This window comes from Desmodus rotundus, chromosome 6 (genome assembly GCF_022682495.2).
Source record: "Desmodus rotundus isolate HL8 chromosome 6, HLdesRot8A.1, whole genome shotgun sequence".
NCBI lineage: Eukaryota > Metazoa > Chordata > Mammalia > Chiroptera > Phyllostomidae > Desmodus > Desmodus rotundus.
In genome coordinates this window covers 86,285,651-86,303,412 of record NC_071392.1, presented here as the reverse complement: position 1 = coordinate 86,303,412, position 17,762 = coordinate 86,285,651, and the positions used below count along the sequence as shown (strand labels likewise).

General features: G+C 42.9%; 2 protein-coding genes across 3 annotated transcripts; both read right to left on the bottom strand.

Annotated features, from left to right (window-relative positions):
- Positions 1–491: 491 nt before the first annotated feature.
- On the bottom strand, positions 492–17,092 carry LOC112308373 (olfactory receptor 2A7). Of its 2 annotated transcripts, none has more exons than XM_053926334.1 (2): positions 17,074–17,092; positions 492–3,373 (listed from the first exon to the last, which is right to left on the bottom strand). In XM_053926334.1, the coding sequence occupies exon 2, from the start codon at positions 3,367–3,369 to the stop codon at positions 2,437–2,439; it is 933 nt and encodes a 310-aa protein (XP_053782309.1). In that variant the 5' UTR covers positions 3,370–3,373; positions 17,074–17,092; the 3' UTR covers positions 492–2,436. The 2 variants fall into 2 exon arrangements, with proteins under 2 accessions (XP_053782309.1, XP_024420337.2); XM_024564569.3 differs by lacking the exon at positions 17,074–17,092 and adding an exon at positions 5,126–5,201.
- On the bottom strand, positions 10,229–17,250 carry LOC112308383 (olfactory receptor 2A12). Its single transcript, XM_053926333.2, has 2 exons — positions 17,074–17,250; positions 10,229–11,624 (listed from the first exon to the last, which is right to left on the bottom strand). The coding sequence occupies exon 2, from the start codon at positions 11,571–11,573 to the stop codon at positions 10,611–10,613; it is 963 nt and encodes a 320-aa protein (XP_053782308.1). The 5' UTR covers positions 11,574–11,624; positions 17,074–17,250; the 3' UTR covers positions 10,229–10,610.
- Between the last annotated feature and the right edge of the window lie 512 nt (positions 17,251–17,762).

The following is a 17,762-nucleotide window of genomic DNA, read 5'->3' as shown; positions in this document are numbered from 1 at the left end:
CCTCCAGTTAGAAACTGGAGGCTTCATAAAGAATCCAGAAAGGGGACGGGGATAGCAGTCTTCTTCTGAGAAAGGTCTCTTCTCTGTCCACCCCTGTGCATACATCACCAGGGGGTCTTACACAGCTGATTTGCTGCTGGGGCTGGTGCTGGTGGTCTCTGCGATTTTAAGGCACAACTACCTACAGTAACATGGAACAATAAGCACAGTGCACCATTAAGTGAACGCCCTTGGTTGCATAACTATGACTACTGTGGCCCCCAAATCACCGTATTTACACATTTCTGTGGACCCCTTTGACTAGAGAACTGATCTGCAACTGATTTGGAAAATGACTATGAATTCCTCTAAACATTTTTACACTTTTTTTATTTGTTGTGCAAGTACAGTTTTTTGCCTTTTCTCACGACTCCCCACCACCACCCCAGCCCACCCCACCTCCTTCCTCTGTTTCCACCTCTCCTTGTTATTGTCCATGTGTCCTTTATAATTGTTCATGTAACGTTTCACCCTTTCCCCCCATTATCCCTCCTTTCTCCCCTTTGATCATTGTCAGCCTGCTCCCAATTTCACTGTCTCTGGTGGCATTTTGCTTGCTTGTTTGTTTTGTTGATTAGTTTCCACTTAAAGGTGAGATCACATGGTATATGTCCCTCACTACCTGGCTTATTTCACTTAGCATAATGCTCTCCAGTTCCATCCATGCAGTCACAGATGGTAAGAGCTCCTTCTTTCTTTCTGCTGTATAGAATTCCACTGTGTAGATGTACCATACTTTTTGATCCATTCATTTACTGATGGGCACTTGGGTTGCTTCCAGCACTGGGCTATTCTAAATTGTGCTGGAATCGCTCAACAAAGTTCATATGGTGTCATTTTAATTTCATATCTATATACTAAAGCACGTCTATTAAAAACACTGCCTGCAGCACACTCCCTCCATCACTCTATGTCTGCTTCTCACAACTATGTGGAGTTTTTCGGGCCACACCGATACACAAGTAGCAACATCGAGGCTTTGTCTACAGAAAGATCTCTACATCCCTCATGTTTTGTGAAGGCATCAAGACCCATCTCTCTGGGCTTAACCCTTAGGGCAGACACCATAAATGAATTTATTTTACATATACTAAATGTAAATTCCAAACAACTTAAGTATAATATATGTTTGCTCATCTAGCAACTAGCAGAACTTGGTACAAATCCCAGCTTTACCTCAGTTCAAAATCATTGATTTTATCCTTTTTTTTTTTAGATAGTAATGTTTATCTACATAGCAGACATCCTTACAAACCAGACGCTGTGTAAAAAAGAAGTCCATATTCTTTCTTCTTTAAACACTCTTCACAACCACACACAAAAACATTATTTTAAAAGTAAATATTTCCCTTTGATACGGCTTAAATGTAATTTGAGGAAAGTTTTCAAAAAGTCTCTTTATACATCCTTTCCACTACCTCCAGAACTGTGCTCTATCACTTCCTAATAGTGTTGGATTCCATGCTTGACTAGTAGGGTTATTTAACTCACCTCATATCTCCTGCTTTAAATAGCAAATTATTACTGATAATTTATAGCTCTCGTATCACTGGTCAAACAGTCATTACAGCAATTACACAGTCTGCTCTTATTAGCAAGAATGTTCTAAGTTTTGGTCATTTCCCATGGGAGACAAGTGACTGAAACAATGACAGAAAATGTGTAATTCTTCCCAGGACTCTCACCCATGTCCATTCTGCCTTCCTCCTCTCGTCTCCACCATCCCCGATCCCCACCTACGCTGCAAAGGCAGAGAGAAGAACACAGCGCCATAGAAAGCTCCAACACGTCTGTGTGTTTTAAATGATACCCTTCATTCCAGGGTTCTCTGCTTGTTGTCAGTTGCATCAGAGTTACCCCCTTAATCCCCTTTCCCTTGAAGTCCTGGCGCATGCTCTTCCTAATTTAAGTTGTTGATGCCTCAGGAAACATCATTGTCATAGACATACGCAGGAAAATAACCAAATATATTAAATGTAGGCCCAGTTTTTGAAGATGATAGTTGCTAAATTTTAAATATTTCAATAATTGCTATGTAATCAGTCTCAACTCCTATATTTCAAATATTCTGCAAATACCTTGTTTTCTACAATAAAATTTTGTCTGCAAGTCCTGATTATGGAATATATAAATTCATTTTGTCTTATTCAGAATATCCCTCATGACCATATCACAAGTGCGTGCACCATGCAGACTGGAAGAGGGGTCCTTTTCTTGTGCAGCATCCTTGGAGGGAGGGACCAGAATGGGCTTTCTCAGGAGGTAGTCACAGGAGAAGTTCAAGAACATGCAAAGGATGCCCTGAGACAAGAGCATATCTATGTATCCCGTGAACATATAGGGTGAGGTGAATCCTCAGGTCCATCTACGCTCACTTACTTTTTCTCTGTGAGGCTCTCATGAAGGTCTCTCCTTTCCCAGCCTCCTTCTCAGAGCAGCGCTCACTTCTCTGTTCCTCAGACTATAGATCAGGGGATTCAGCATGGGATTGAAAAGGCTGTGAAATAGGAGGAGGTATTTCTTCTGTTCCTGGGGGTCCCCACGTTGAGGTCCAACATACATGATAATGGCTGTGCCATAAAAGAGCCCCACCACACAGAGGTGGGAGGAGCAGGTGGAGAAAGCTTTCCGGCGCCCCTCCATGGACTGGATATTCAGGGCCGCCCCCAGAATCTGACTGTAGGAGACCACAATTGCGGAGAGTGGTCCCACCAGTACTGAAACTGCCCCAACCAAAACCATAACCTCATTAAAGTGTGTATCTGTACAGGCGAGTTTGAGAAGGGCTAGAATCTCACAGAAAAAGTGATTCACTTTCTGGGGCCCACAGAAGGGCAATGGTAAGAGTAACACCAGATGTACTAGGGCCAGGAGGATCCCCAATGTCCAGGAAGTCACTGCCAGGGTGATGCAGACTCTCCAGCTCATGATGGTGGAATACCGAAGGGGGAGGCAGATGGCCACGTACCGATCAAAGGACATCACCACCAGGAGAAGACATTCAGTGAGAGCAAAAGTCAAGAAGAGAAAGGTCTGTGTCATGCAGCCAGCAAAGGAGATGGGCTGGGCTGGGCTCAGGAGGTTGACCAGCATCTGGGGCACAGTGTTGCAGGCATAGGCTATGTCCACAGTGGCCAGGTGGGAGAGGAAGAAGTACATGGGGGTGTGCAGCCGGGAGTCCAGGGAGATGAGCCCCAGGATGACCCCGTTGCCCAGCAGGGTGAAGGCGTACAACAGGGAGAAGAGCCCAAACAGGAGCACCTTCATCCTTGGGCTGAGCGGGAATCCCAGGAGGAGGAACTCTGTGACAGAAGTCTGGTTGGCCCCCATCTTCCTGGGAACGAGACAAGGGAGCTAGCTCACCATGTTTGAGTGCCGAGGGACGCGTTTACCATGGTAAACCTGTGTGTGTCCCTGTTTCTGCCCTCAGAACACATCTTCAGTGACATGTCTGTCCTGTTACTCAGCTCCTAACTGAACACCATGCATGGCAAATGACACAGAAGGGATTTTTTCATCCTGATAAATTAAATGCCAGTGTTCTATTACGGTGTTCAGTAAATCTCAGCTTTATTTCCAAACTTCCACCACAGTTCAAAACTCGTTAACACACCTACTGAATCCCTTACTTGTATCCTTATTATGTGGAAGAGTAGTTGCTATTTTCTATATTATTTTCTACTCTACTTCACTAGTAAAAGTCTGCTTCAATGATTCCTTGATGGGTCAAGGCCTGGGAATTAAAACTACTGGTCAATATCCAACGCTCGATCTAAAGCTCTAACCACATACTCATATCCTTAGAGAATTTAACATATTTTATTGTTTAACTCTAACATGAAAATATCATTCATCCTGAATATTTATTTTCTGGGGTTTATCAATCTTTAGGAAAGCACTTCTACCAGGGTGGGCATTCCGAGCTTTATCTTGTAATTATTAAACCATTGCTTCTCTTTCCTTGTCTGTCTGTCTCCATACCCTTCTTCTGTCCAGCATCCATCTGATTTTACTGAAATAGGAATTTCACAAAATTCCTAATTGTGTTCCAGTCAAATCTCCATTCAAATTTCCTCATAAGTTAATATTTGCAAGTGGATAAAAGCAAAAGTGTAAGGTTTCCCCTGTTTCAACGGAAGAATCATAGAATTCACAGCAGAAACACTGGGAGATGATGTTACCTTAGTCCAAGAAATAACGCCATAACACTTGCAATCACCCCCGTGAAGAAAGCTGGTTGTTTTAATAGGACAGAACTTTCTGTCACTGAATGCTTTAACTTGGAGATTTGGATTCCCATGCTATGGGAGAAGTCGAGCAAGAAAAATGCTCAGGTCTCTTGCAATTATGGGATTCATTGGTCCTAAATGTATAGAAAAGTGATAGTCATTTTCATTTCAGCTTTGTTGCCGCATTTGGGGTGAAAGAACACAGCAGTGCTATTTCTAAACTGTCCTATGATGGACACAATAAACTAAACTAGAAGGACCAGTGAGTGTCATCTCATCTTCCTCCTATCTGCGGCTACTAGCTAAGACACAAAACAAAAAATCCACAGATTATTACTAAACATATTAGATATTCGTCCACATGTCTTGGCTGAGACATATGAGAGAATTCTTATCTGCTAGTGTACATAACCTACTTGGAATGATAAACCTCTTTTAAAAAACTCAAAAGATGATAATTCTCATAAAACTCACCAAATGGAAGTTCTCTTTCACAAATAAAACCTTCAGGACACTCTTCTGTAACAAACTCCTTTTGTGGTCAAATAGTCCATTAGTTCGTGGAAACATGACTTAACTTCATGGGTCAATGGAAACACTTTAAAACAAATCTCTCAAATAACTAATATATCTTATCATTTAAACAAGGCATTTCACACTAAATATATCAACGTAAATGATCCACCTCAGCTGTATCTGAAGGAGATGGTCACTTAAATGATCCTATCAGCTCAGTCTATAATTAGTGACCCCTGGCACTGACAGACTATCACAGTTCCACTCTGCACTGGGATTTCTCAGCACAGCCTGTCTGAAACTGAAGAGTGAACAAACACTGGACTACATAAGAAACTTACCACAGCCTCACAGCTAAAAACGAGAAGACCAGCTGAATGTGACTTGGGTCCAGCAAAAACACACTAATGAAGAGAACAGTATCTGTGACTAGGTGTGGAAACGGCCGTCTCATAAGGATCTCTCAGGAGAACAGGTGCTCCACCAAGAAGAGATGACTTATTCTCTGCTCAACTCCACCCCCTCTCAGTGTACTTGTGAGTGTTTGCTGTAGGGAGGGATAAAGTCCCGCCAGGCACACTGCCATCAGCTCCCTTCGAGGGGAAAGGGGCTCTCCAGGGACTAATCTCTCATGTTCTCCACAGGGATGCTTATGACAAGACTGTGGTGTTGGGGATTCCCTCACTCCCGGCGGGGTGCATGTTCATCCATTTAGAGTTCTAGAATGATTTCTGGGACTCCTCCAATATGGCAATGACCACACCTAGCATGCACTCTGGATCAAGAACTCAATTTCCCCACCGACTAAACCTCCAAATAGAGTAAGGGGTACACAGGGCAGCTGGGGCCCACAGGTTTTTCCCATCCTCTAGTCCAGACTGAGTTTTATCTCACACTGGCTGGAACATAAATCCTCTGTATTTCTTCTCTTTGAATCAGTTGGGAACCAACAGGGAACAGAAACCGTGTTGGTGTTGTATGTGAATAGAGAGACTTCATACAACATAATGGTTACAAGGGTACTGGGGAACCACAACAGTAAACACACAGCTCTTGGATGAACACACACAACCAAAAGAAGCTGCCATCCCTAGGGTTCAAAGGCACAGACCAGAGGCTGGTTGATTAGAAGCCACAAGGTCAGAGGAGTTGGGGTTCAGACTTAACACTGTGAGGAGATGGGGCTCCCCAGTGGCGCTGTGGCCCCAGGGGGAATAATGAGGCTGGCTCTGGGACACTGAGCACCTAAGGCTGGTCGGGAGCCTCTGCTGCCACTGCCAAGAGCTGTTGGGGCAAGGCTGACAAGAGCAGAGGGCACACAGGAAGGGTCAAGGTCCTCTACCCTTTGCCAGGCTCCTGGTCTGCTTTAAAGCCCCTTACCTAGACAACATAAGGAATTGCAAGCCACTGAAATCAACAGTCCCCCCTGACTGGTATGGCTCAGTAGGTTGCAGTGTTGTCCTATAAATTGAAAGTTTGGGGGTTCGATTCCTGGTCAGGGACCATACATACCTACCTATCTTGAGGGTTTGGACCCTGTTGGCACGCACACAGGAGGCAATCAATGGATGTTTCTCAATTTATGTTACTTTGTGTCTCTCCCTCCTGTCCCCTCTCTCTAAAAATTCAATAGGCATGCCCTTGGGTGAGGATAAAAAAAGAAAAATCAATAGTCCAAATGTCCCAATTTGGTTAAGAAAAATTGTAAGCTGGATACCAGATGCTGGGGTCTCACGTTCATCAATAAAGAACAGGCTCCACATCACTCATACTGACAGTTCAGTAAGGGACACACACAGGAATTACTTTAAACACACTAGGTGGAAGAACAGGTTAGATGTGATGGGCATAGAGGTGTGCCAATGCCCTATCTGGTAGCGATCATGCTCGCTAGTCACAGACAGCACTGTGTTCCACTGGCGTCCCTCTAGGTCCAGTCCAGGTCATACTGCCAGAGCACAGAGAGGCGAGGGCAACGTGTGCTCCTTGCTAATGGCTGACGACCAGAGGCAAGGAGGGCCTGGCAGTGACAGCGACTCAGTAAAAGCAAACATTGACTACCTTCTGGTGTGAGCACACATAAAGCAGACTGACAATGGCACCTTCTCATGGACTGGGTAAGACGGCTGAATGAGACGTTCCGTGTTTAGTGCTGTCGATGTGTGTGCACAGCACTGGGTAAGGGGTCAACAAGCACGTCAGCTGTTATTAGGAAAGCCCATGTGACCTGTATGTTCAGTGAGCTCTGCTGCCCACAGGAGGTAAGCAGGAGTGGGTGGCTTTGAAAAAGATCTTTTATGCTATAGAATTTAAAATAAAGACAGAGATGAAATTGAAGAGGTTTCTTACATCTTACAAACTTTTGTAGCTAAATTTATTTCCATTTTTAAAATTTTCTTGTATATCGTAATTGAAGCATAGTTGGTGTACAAGCTCGTACTGGTTCAATTATTACAGGTGTAAACACAGTGAGCTGACATCTCCAAACCTCCCTACAGCATGAGAAACAATTTTCAGAAGTTACAGTCAGTCATGGTACCACCCTATAAGCAATACTATGCTATTGTATATCATAGACTTCTCTATTTAGTGCATATATGTGTCCATAATTGCAGCTACATAGCATTTGCAACTATTGGTTCATGTTTTCCCTTTAAATGTTATAATAACTCTTTCCTATGTATCTGTAAAATCTATGCAGTCATCATTTTAGTAACTGCATAAACAGCTCATTGAGTTAAAGTGCAATAATTGATCAATTTATCATATTGTTAAATATGAGTTTAATGTTTCATACTAAAGATAATTTTAGTGGAAAAAGAGAGTTGCACTGAGCAATCAGTACTCCCCCAGTGAAGGGCACACACTTACCCTTCTGATCAAGTCTCCTGTCACTCTCAGTGTGAGATCCAGAAAGACTCTGGAAGCAAGTGGCCAGCCTCACCTCAAAGCCGGCTGGAAGGCACAGTTTATGGTAACATCCTCAGAGGCACGTAAAGTCTGTAGGACGCATCCCTGACCACTGTGTTTGAAAAGTAGAAGGAATCGGTAAAAGTCAACCTGCCACCAAGGCAAGGGCTAGAAAGCTCTGCCCTTTGCTAGCTACTGGCCCAGCAGTTTGCCCCAAAGGTTGTAAACAGTGAGCTCGCCTCCCACACTGCCTGCAGGTTTCTCTTTCTCCCCTTCCCCTACACACCCTGTATTAATTTTGTTCCTTCACTCAGCCTGCTCATTTACTCCCCAATAGCAGTCTGTAATTCTCATAGTAAATTTCTCTACATCATGCACCTAGAGCTCCCTGAGATGGTCTTTAATGACAAATACAATCTGGAAGAACAGACAAGTGGCCCTGGGGTTTGCAGGACCAGTTCCTTCCACTGCAGCTTTTTCTTTCTTCCCAAATCCTATGAATATGCAGTATTGAGTTTACACAGTTAGGGTGCAGATGGAGAAAGACTGTATTCAACCTTTGGGACCCAGAACAGGAATCAATATAATATTTTAGTATGCGGATATTCAATGCAATGAGAAATTAAAAAAAAATTATATCTGATTAAAAAAAATCAATGAGTGTAACCTATGGAAAGCTTCCTTCAGAGGAAGAGGGATGGCCCAATCTCGCATCATGAAGAATCACGGCAGAAGGCAGCAGTGAGCTTCTCTGGATTCAGGTGGTAGCTGAGCACTCAGGCTGGTGATTCAAATGTCACTGCAATTAGAAATGACTCTCCTCATACAGTGCTCTCTGCAGGGCACCCTTGACCTCTGCATTCCTCAGGCTGTAGATCGGTGGGTTCAAAGACCTTGGGGTTATAAAGGCTGTAACCAGGAAAAGGATGTCCTGATGCTCCTCAGGATGGTGTGATTTGGGGGCTCTGGACATGAGGTAGGTGCTGCCAAAGCAGAGCTTGACCTTGCTAAGGTGGGAGGAGCAGGTGGAGAAGGCCTTCCTGGGGCCCTCCCCAGACTGGATCCTGAGGATGTCAAAGGGGTTACATGTGGAGGAGACTAGCACCAAGCAAAGGGGTCCCACGAAGATAAAAGTTCAGGGGAAGCTGACGAGTTGGCGCAAGGATGCTAGTCACCTGGATGTCTACAGGATGGATGGTCGCATGACCAGTAATCCAGAGCCCTGGTCAGGAGGGCCTCTGATGAGCCCCTCTGGCTCTGACTCCAGGTTCACTGCTCAAGCATTAGGTGAAACATTATCTTCCAGTGTAGGTACTTCTACAGCAAAGTTCAGCACACTTCCTTGCTCATTCTGCAGTTGCATTTCCAATTTTAAATAAATGAACATTTATGTATTTTGGCTTATGCATCATTCCATGGTGCTTTGGAGAACAAGATGCAGTCCCTGAAGAAAACTCCCAAAATGGATCTAAACTGTGAAAACCAGACCCACAACCAAGTTAACCTCATTGAAGCAAGACTCGGGAATATAAACAAACCCCTTCCCAACACCAACAGATGAGTTGCCTTTAAAAAAAAAAGTATTATTGATAAACTGACAAATCACCTGGACAAAAAAGAAATCTAAAGCATGGATGAGAAATTCCTCAGACATGACCAGAAGCACCCAAGCAGGTTGAAGGTGATGAGATCCGAGAACACTTTACTGTGAAAACGTGCTTCGGGAGAAAGGGCAGGATAAATAAAAAGGTGCACACTAAACATAAAATGCTATAAAGAGAAAATTAAACTCTTATCAACAATCTCAGCCTTCCTCCACTTCACTCCGCCAGCACCTACATCTTGGTTTCTTGTCTGTACTCCTTCCATCCCCACCACAAAGACATAGCCTCTGAGCCACAGGACTAAAACACATTCAGTGAGCACATGCTGGCAGCCTGACCCTGTCCTTAATGCTACGCTCAGTGAGACTCACAGGTAGGACATAGAGTAGTACTCACCTGGCTTCACATTCTGTTCAGTAAACATGCTGTCACTCTCACTAGGAACTCTGACTGCACTGACAATAAGTAAATGCATATTTCACACAATAACCAACATGTCCATTGTCCTGAAAAGAAACCTCACTCCATAATATACTCCACTACAGTTTCCTTTGGCTGGGGAAATTATTCCATATGTTCCATCTAAGTCGCAACAAAGAAATTTCTTCTTTTCTAAGTTTTATCTTTTCCAAGTAAATTTCTATCACATGGATCAGTCTTCACCAATAAAAATTAACCAAATCTTGAATATCTTTAAATAATTGGTCTATAAAATATACATCTAGTTAGAATCTCTAGTAAAAAGCTGAAAACAAGGCCATGGTGTACATCTTTCTCTCATTCTTTACTTACAGGGGAAGATGTTAGCATCTCATCCTTAAGTACCATGTTTACTGGGTGGGTTTTCTTTTCTCTTTCTCTGTAGGTCCTCTTTAGAAATGCTTATTGTCTGTTATTAGTAGCATGTCAAGAATTTTTGCCATGAATTAGTGTTAAATTTTGTCAAACACTTTACTAGATCTACTGACATGTATCTTTAATTTGTTAATGTGGTAAATTATTTTCATTGTTTTAACATTAAACAATTCTAGCATTCAGGGAATAAACACTTTCAAAAGGTAAAATTATTTTATTTTATGGATTTGTCCTACTAATATTTTCTTTAAGACATTTGCATCTCTTTCATGAATAGGATTAGACTGATTTTCGGTTTTACACTTTATCTCAGGTTTGGTATTGATGGCATAAACAGTAAGGCTATTTATTTTCTCATTTTACAACAAGTCCAAAGACAAAGTGTCCTGGGTTGGTTAAAGTAAAGGACTCAAAAGGGCATTCAAGCTCCTGGCTTGAGTGTGTGATGAGGACCAGCTCACACACTCAAAATACTCCCAACCATCCCTCCCAGGGACCTCCTCTTCCCCAGAAACCTCTGCAGGGCACCCTTGACCTCTGCGTTCCTCAGGCTGTAGATTAGCGGGTTCAGCATGGGGCTGAAAAGGCTGTAAAACAATGACAGGATCTTCCTCTGTTCTTGAAAGTGGTGGCATTTGGGGGCCACGTACATGACAATGGCGCAGCCAAAGAAAAGCCCCACCACGCAGAGGTGGGAGGAGCAGGTGGAGAAGGCCTTCCTGTGGCCCTCCCCGGACTGGATCCTCAGCATGGCAAAGAGGATGCTCGTGCAGGAGACCAGCACCAAGCACAGGGGCCCCACTAAAACAAACACGGAGCCCACAAAGAGGACGAGTTCATTGAGCTGAGTGTCAGCACAGGCCAATTTGAACACTGACATGATTTGACAGAAGAAGTAGTTGATTTTCTGAGGCCCACAGAAGGGCAGCCTCAGGATGAGAGTAGTGTGCACCAGAGCCCAGAGGAAGCTAAACACCCAGGACGTGGCGGCCAGCACCGTGCACACACTCCAGCTCATGATGACAGTGTACTGCAGCGGGTGGCAGATGGCCACGTACCGATCATAGGACATCACCACCAAACACGTGCACTCTGTGACAGCAAATGCCAAATACAGGAAAGTCTGAAGGATGCATGGACCAAAGGCGATGGCTTTCTTGTGCGTCACCAGATTTGCCAGCATCTTAGGAACAGTGCTCGAGGCATACGACATGTCAACGATGGCCAGGTTTGAGAGGAAGAAGTACATGGGGGTGTGCAGTCGGGAGTCCAGGCAGATGAGCCCCAGGATGACCCCGTTGCCCAGCAGGGTGACACTGTAGAATAGCAAGAAGAACCCAAAGAGGAGAACTTCAAGTTCTGGGTCAACCTGGAAGCCCAGCAGGATTACTTCTGTGATCCATGTCTGATTGTTTCCCATTTTCTTTGGACTGGTGAATACTGGGCTGCCGTTAGGACAGAAACTTCAGAGCTGAGAAGTAGAAAAGGAAAAAAAGAAATGGTATGCTCACACAGAGTGAGAATTTACGCCAAGAGCCACACATCAGTAAGTCATGGATTCACTCCAGCCCGCAGTCCTGTGATGCTGATCTGCAAATTTGGCTTTAGAGATATTTAAAAACTTTAGATGTTAGCCAATATTAAAAATTGAGAGATTTCACATAAAAATTAGGGTCTCTGGCTTCTGTTAAATAAATAGAAGATCTGATACCCCTTGGAATGGACTGTCAGCAATAATCAGCTGAAGCTAAAGAAGAGACAGATTCCTTTTCACTTACCACAACTACGAATCTCTATTTTCTCCCAGAAACTGAAGGTGAGTGACACTTGATGTTATCATTGCCCTTACACTATCGGTTGTATTCCACAGTTTTAAGAAAAGATTGGTGCTCAAGGGGAGGGTTTTTTTTTAATTTTTATTGTTGTTCAATTACAGTTGTATGCCTTTTCTCCCCATCCCTCCACCCCACCCCAGTCGAAACCCCCTCCCTCCCCCACCTCCACCCTCCCCCTTGATTTTGTCCATGTGTCCTTTATAGTAGTTCTGTAATCCCCTCTCCTCACTGAAGAAAAAAACAAACAAAATATAACCAGAGACATGGAAGGGGAGTTCTTTAGTTCTCCTCTACTTGGAACCTGTGAACATGACAGACCACAATATCAAATGCAAGCCCCCAAAGAGACAGCCAGAGATTCAAATGGGACAATTCTTTCTTATACCAGGAATGAATCGGAAACACAGCACGCTCCATCATGAAAGCAGAGAGTAATACCTGGAACTCAGCTTGTGTGGAGACCAGGAGAGTTTTGGGAGTTGGGGCACCAACAGGGTTTTTCGAAACCAAGCACCTGGGCTGGGGCCATGGAAGGAGGTATAAAGCAGCCACTGGGCTGCTGGATACGACTGTGACTGTGACTGTGACCAGGTCGATGCACTTGCTGGCTCTCCTGTTACATCACCAGAGCCCAAGGCACTCTCGTAGCACCCGACTCTCCACAAGGGGCCACCATCCTGGTGAATGACTATAAAAGCTCAAAACCACACAACAGGGAGAAAGAGAAGGTGGAAAAACCAACGTAAAATCAAAGAATAATAAAAACAAAAAGTCTTTCACTCAAAATGTGTGCCCAAAAACACATTCGAAGACACACAGATTTCATGTTAAAGAGGAAAAATTAAGTAAAAAATCACTTTGTTTTTCCTTTCATTACATCTTGATTAATTACATTCAAGATGTCATTAATTCATTCAAGATATTATTCATCTGGATAAAATTCATTCAAGTTGTAATTAAGTGCATAGAAAATCTTCCAAAGACTCTAACATAGGATGGTGAGAATGTCCCAATGGATTAAAAAAGGTGTAATATTTACTAAAAGGCTCATTAAATTAAGAAAAATGAATGCGGGAGCCACGAAAACACTATCGGTGTATAAAAACAAATCAGTCACATACCTCTGAAATGAGAATATAGCCACACGAGTTTTAAAAAGTCTGTAAAGAGAATAATTTCTAGACCTAATGTTAAAAAGGGAAGCAGTATACTGGAAAATCACATTTAAGAATCCATCCAGGTTTTAATACACACAGACAAAAGGATACACTTTTGAACGAGCAGTTTAGAGACACAAATACTGGATTGAGACACTAAACTTAGGATAAAGAGAATGATAAAGAAACATTATTTGAAGAGACTTAACCAAAAACGTTACAAAACTGAAAGTAGACTGAAGTCCTTAATTTGCAAAAAATCTTTCTATTTAATGAGTGCAATAAAGAAAGTTAAATGTATACTCACAACTTTTTATAACTGAAGGTGACATAAATCTTTAAATAAAAAACGTACTCTGAGGATGAAATAGCACAAATAAATAAATTCTCAGTGAATGGAATGTCTTAACAATGACCTCTTTGACTATTGGCTTTCTTCATTCGCTCCATTTCACTATGTCTGCACCTTCTGGGATGCCTATTCAATAGTGATGTAGTCAATGAACCTACCCTGTGTCTCTTAATTAATGACCCTTTCAGATTCTTTCCTCTTTTGCTCTCTTCACGCTGCTCTAGACATTTCATAACTATATTCTAATTGCACCCTTTTTCTACGACTGACACCTGGTTGACATTTATCTCATCTGCCTAGCTTAAAAAACATTTTTAAATAACTTTATTTTTGCTTTCTAAGATTTTTAAGTGGATTCTTTCTATGTCTATCACTTTGTTTGATTCCTCAGAATCCCTTCACTGCTTTGTCAGTGTTGTGGTGTTTCATAGAAGCTGTAATTCAATTTGCCTCTTCAGCAGTCTTTGTTCGACTGTTTTGCACAATGTATATGCTGCAGGATTAGGAGGAAAATTAAAAGTTACCAAGGGTAAAGTACAATTACATTCACAAGAGCAACAACCCAGCTGACGGTGACTTCTCCCCAATAGGAAAGGGGCTGAAGGCAATCAGCTACTATCTTCAGTGTTCCAAGAAGGGGTAAGCTGCTCTTCTACGCTTTGATATTGTCAAGAATACTCTTGAATGCATAAGAGCAAAGTGAGGCATCATTAAATATGCAAATAAGGAGGTATGAGGACCTGCAGATCCTCCGTGTACAAATAAAATGTATTACTCAATAGAAATCCCAGTGAATCACAGGTAAAGCAATATATGAAAACAATGTAGAAACATAATTTGAAAACTATGTTGGCAAACTTTATACCTATTGACTTAAAATAATTACTGTGGTATTTTAAAAGGATACAGTGAAACCTTTGGAACTAGTAAGTAAACAGAGGAAGAGACTTTTGGTGAGTAAAGACTGCTAAGAGTCTTGATGAGAACTGGAACCCTGAGTAACTTTAAATTTGTTACTATAATTTCTAAGCTGGGATGTTACCACTTAATATACATCACCAAAAATAGACATAGAAACTATGGTTTTCAAAATTACATGACAAGTGAAAGAAACTGAAAGCATGATTAAGCCAAAAGTAGGCACAAAGCAACAAAAGAGAAATGAAGAGGCAACTAAATTTTCCAACAGACAACACGAAAGAGCTGGTATTAATAAATCTATGTATATTGATTACCACATTAATGTAAGACACTAAAATACAGAGATAATTGCAATAGGAGAAAAAAATCAAGGTACCAAATCTTTACAAGAAGGATACCTGAAATACCTAAATTCCCCCTCTTTCATCCTCTCTCTCTCCTCTCTTTCTCTCTCTCTCACACACATACACACACACCAAAAAGATAAAGATGAAATTACAAAAAAAAATGTCTAGCCATGAATAAACTGGTACTGATATCACTTCAAAGCATTTATAGCCATATGGGAGCTACTATACAATAATAATAAAAAGAACATTCCATCAAAAGAAAATTCAGGATCTAGTCCCTACAAATATTAATTACAAAGTGATTCATTTAAGCCCTTTGTCACTCGAAACCTTCAGAACCATTATATTTAATGGCGACATATTAAAAGTTTTCTCTCTGAGTTAGAAAATTCCCTCCACTAACACAATTTCTATTGAATGTTGACTCAATAACTAGCCAAGAAAAAAAGACAAAAAGAAGAAGTAAAGGCCATAAGAATTGAAATGCAAAATAAAAATGTCATTATTCACAAAACACAATTGCCTACATTGAAAAACCTTCTACAGTGAACTACTGAAATTCATAAGCAAATTTATCAAAACTGAAGTCAAGGTCAAAGTGCAAAATGAAAAGAGTTTATATGTCAATGGATTGGGAAATATGTAAACATATAAAATCTCTCCAAATTGGCCTATAATCTCAATGAAATTCAAGTCAGACACTAGGAGGTGTTTTTATCGTGTGGAAATTAATCATCTTTTCCTGAATGGCACATATGGAAATGCAAAAGATCAAGGACAGCCAACAGACCTTGAGAAAAAAGAATGGAGAGGACCTAACCCACTGACTGGTAACATTTCTCATAAACACAGAAATACTCAATCCCTGGGGGCCTGGGGCAGAGATAAACCAAGGAAGCCCTGCAGCAGCTTGGGTGACTCAGGAGCTCAGAAACACTAGGGCGGTGCCAGTGTTTTCAGTGAGGTGCGCGCGGTCCTTCGGCTATCCAGGGGGGAAACTCAAACCTGGACCACCACACACAAGGCCCAAGATGAGTGTCAGGTGGGCTTCCATTCTGATATGAAAGATAAACACACCTTCCAGGATGCAGACTAGAGGGCCACAGAGCAGCAGCATTTCCCAAACAGATCCAAAGAACAGAGTGTCTCATGACAAGGCTGCACGCACGGGCTGGCTTCACTCACATTGGCTTCTCCACTTTTCAAGTTTAAGAACAACACATTTGCACTTCACCATCATTAGCTTTAAACACCACTTCTCGAAGGGACTTAAAAGTAAACAGAGTAAGAATGCATTTACACTGAAAACTTTGTGTAGAGCACGGGTTTTCACGCATTACTGTGCGAGGAAGAGAAGAGCAGCAGAGAAGTTGTTTTACTAGCAGAATCGTTCTGCTGTATTTCCGCCAGCTATACATTCCCCTAAACTCGGACGTGTGGCAATGGCAGCCACATAGTCCCATTCTAGGATCTGACGATGGGTCTCCCTAGCATCAGGACAGCCATCCATGGAGAGTAAGCCTGAAACACCGAATCAGGAAAAGTGAACCGGGCACCTCTACCACCTTCACTGACACAAGAAAAATACGATGGGAGTTTCATCGAATTCCCATAGGATGCTCTGATGGCCACGTGTTAACACCTCTGTATGGGGCAACAAAGCAAAGAAGGCTTTTTCTAGGATGTGGTAGAAGCAGATGGTTGATAGTATAGGAAGACATGAACGAGAAACTGTGTAACAGCTCCGGCTCCACCTTCCACTTAAAAGGAGGCAACAGTATTAGAGGGCTTTCATGCCCCTCTCGGGTTGCTACCATGACACAGGGACACACAGTGGAACCAGGCCCTCCCCATAAATGTGACCAGGAGGGGTTTTAACTAAGAAGAGTGAGAAACCTAGGCTTTGACAGCAGGCTGGCAGATGTTATTCTGAGCACGTCCACCCCAGCATAGTGCAAGGACAGGGTCTTCAGAAAGGTGTCTTTCTCTTCATCCGAACCCTGAGGACTTTGGCCAACCCTTTGTCCTGCTCTTCTGTTAGTCATTAACCACGTTACATATACTGATTTGTATGCAGGAGGGCACTATGTACAGTATTTTCCTTGTGCTGAATTTGAAGGCACAGGAAGAGGAGAGGTTGGAGCTGAAGCACCTACTGCCTGAGGCGGGTTCCCTGGGTGATGAGTCACAGAAGCCCTTCCTGTCCTGACCATGAGGACAGGACACAGGGGGGCTCAGGAGGCTTCTAGATGAGAGGGCTTTCCACTCTGACCACCTGAAGCCCACCCATTCCCCAGACACATACCTGTGGAGTCCAGGGAACAAATTACAAAGCACCTTCCCACCATTCCATGTCTTCCCCACTGAACAGAACAAACCTGCCCTTCTGCTCTTGACTCCAGCTTTGTTATCTGAGGGTGGGAGTGTGTGGGAGTGTGTGCGTGACTGTGTGTGTGGTGCTAGTAGAGAAGAGAGAACTCAGGAGGAACGGCAAGGGTGATCCTACTCAGCAGGATCCTGGCATGAAAATGCACCAGGCACATAAGTCAGATGTTACAGTATATGGTCACAGCACAATGTCCACAGTCCCCAAGTGCCTGGACTCTGAGCACTGATCTGAGCTGGAGCCCGCCTCCACACCCCCATGGAGAATGGTTTAAGCTTCATGATGTAGTGTGTGTGGCCCCTGTGGAGCTTGTTAAGGTGAGCACCTCAAAGGACTGGTTCCCCCCGAGGGAGTGAACCATCTTTCTCCACTGAAAAGCGTTATTTTTACTTGGAAACTCACAGAGATTGAAGCCCATTTCTTTATATTTAGGGCACTTTAAGTGACTCCAAGGACACCAAATTTGCTATCCCGAGGTTGGGTTCAGCAGGCACTGCTGTTCACATTGACGTGCAGGAGTAAACACCGATCTCGAACATTGCGGGTTGGGAAGAGGCCTGGTGTGATACATTGATTCATGTTCTGTGAGCCTACAAAATATATTAAGT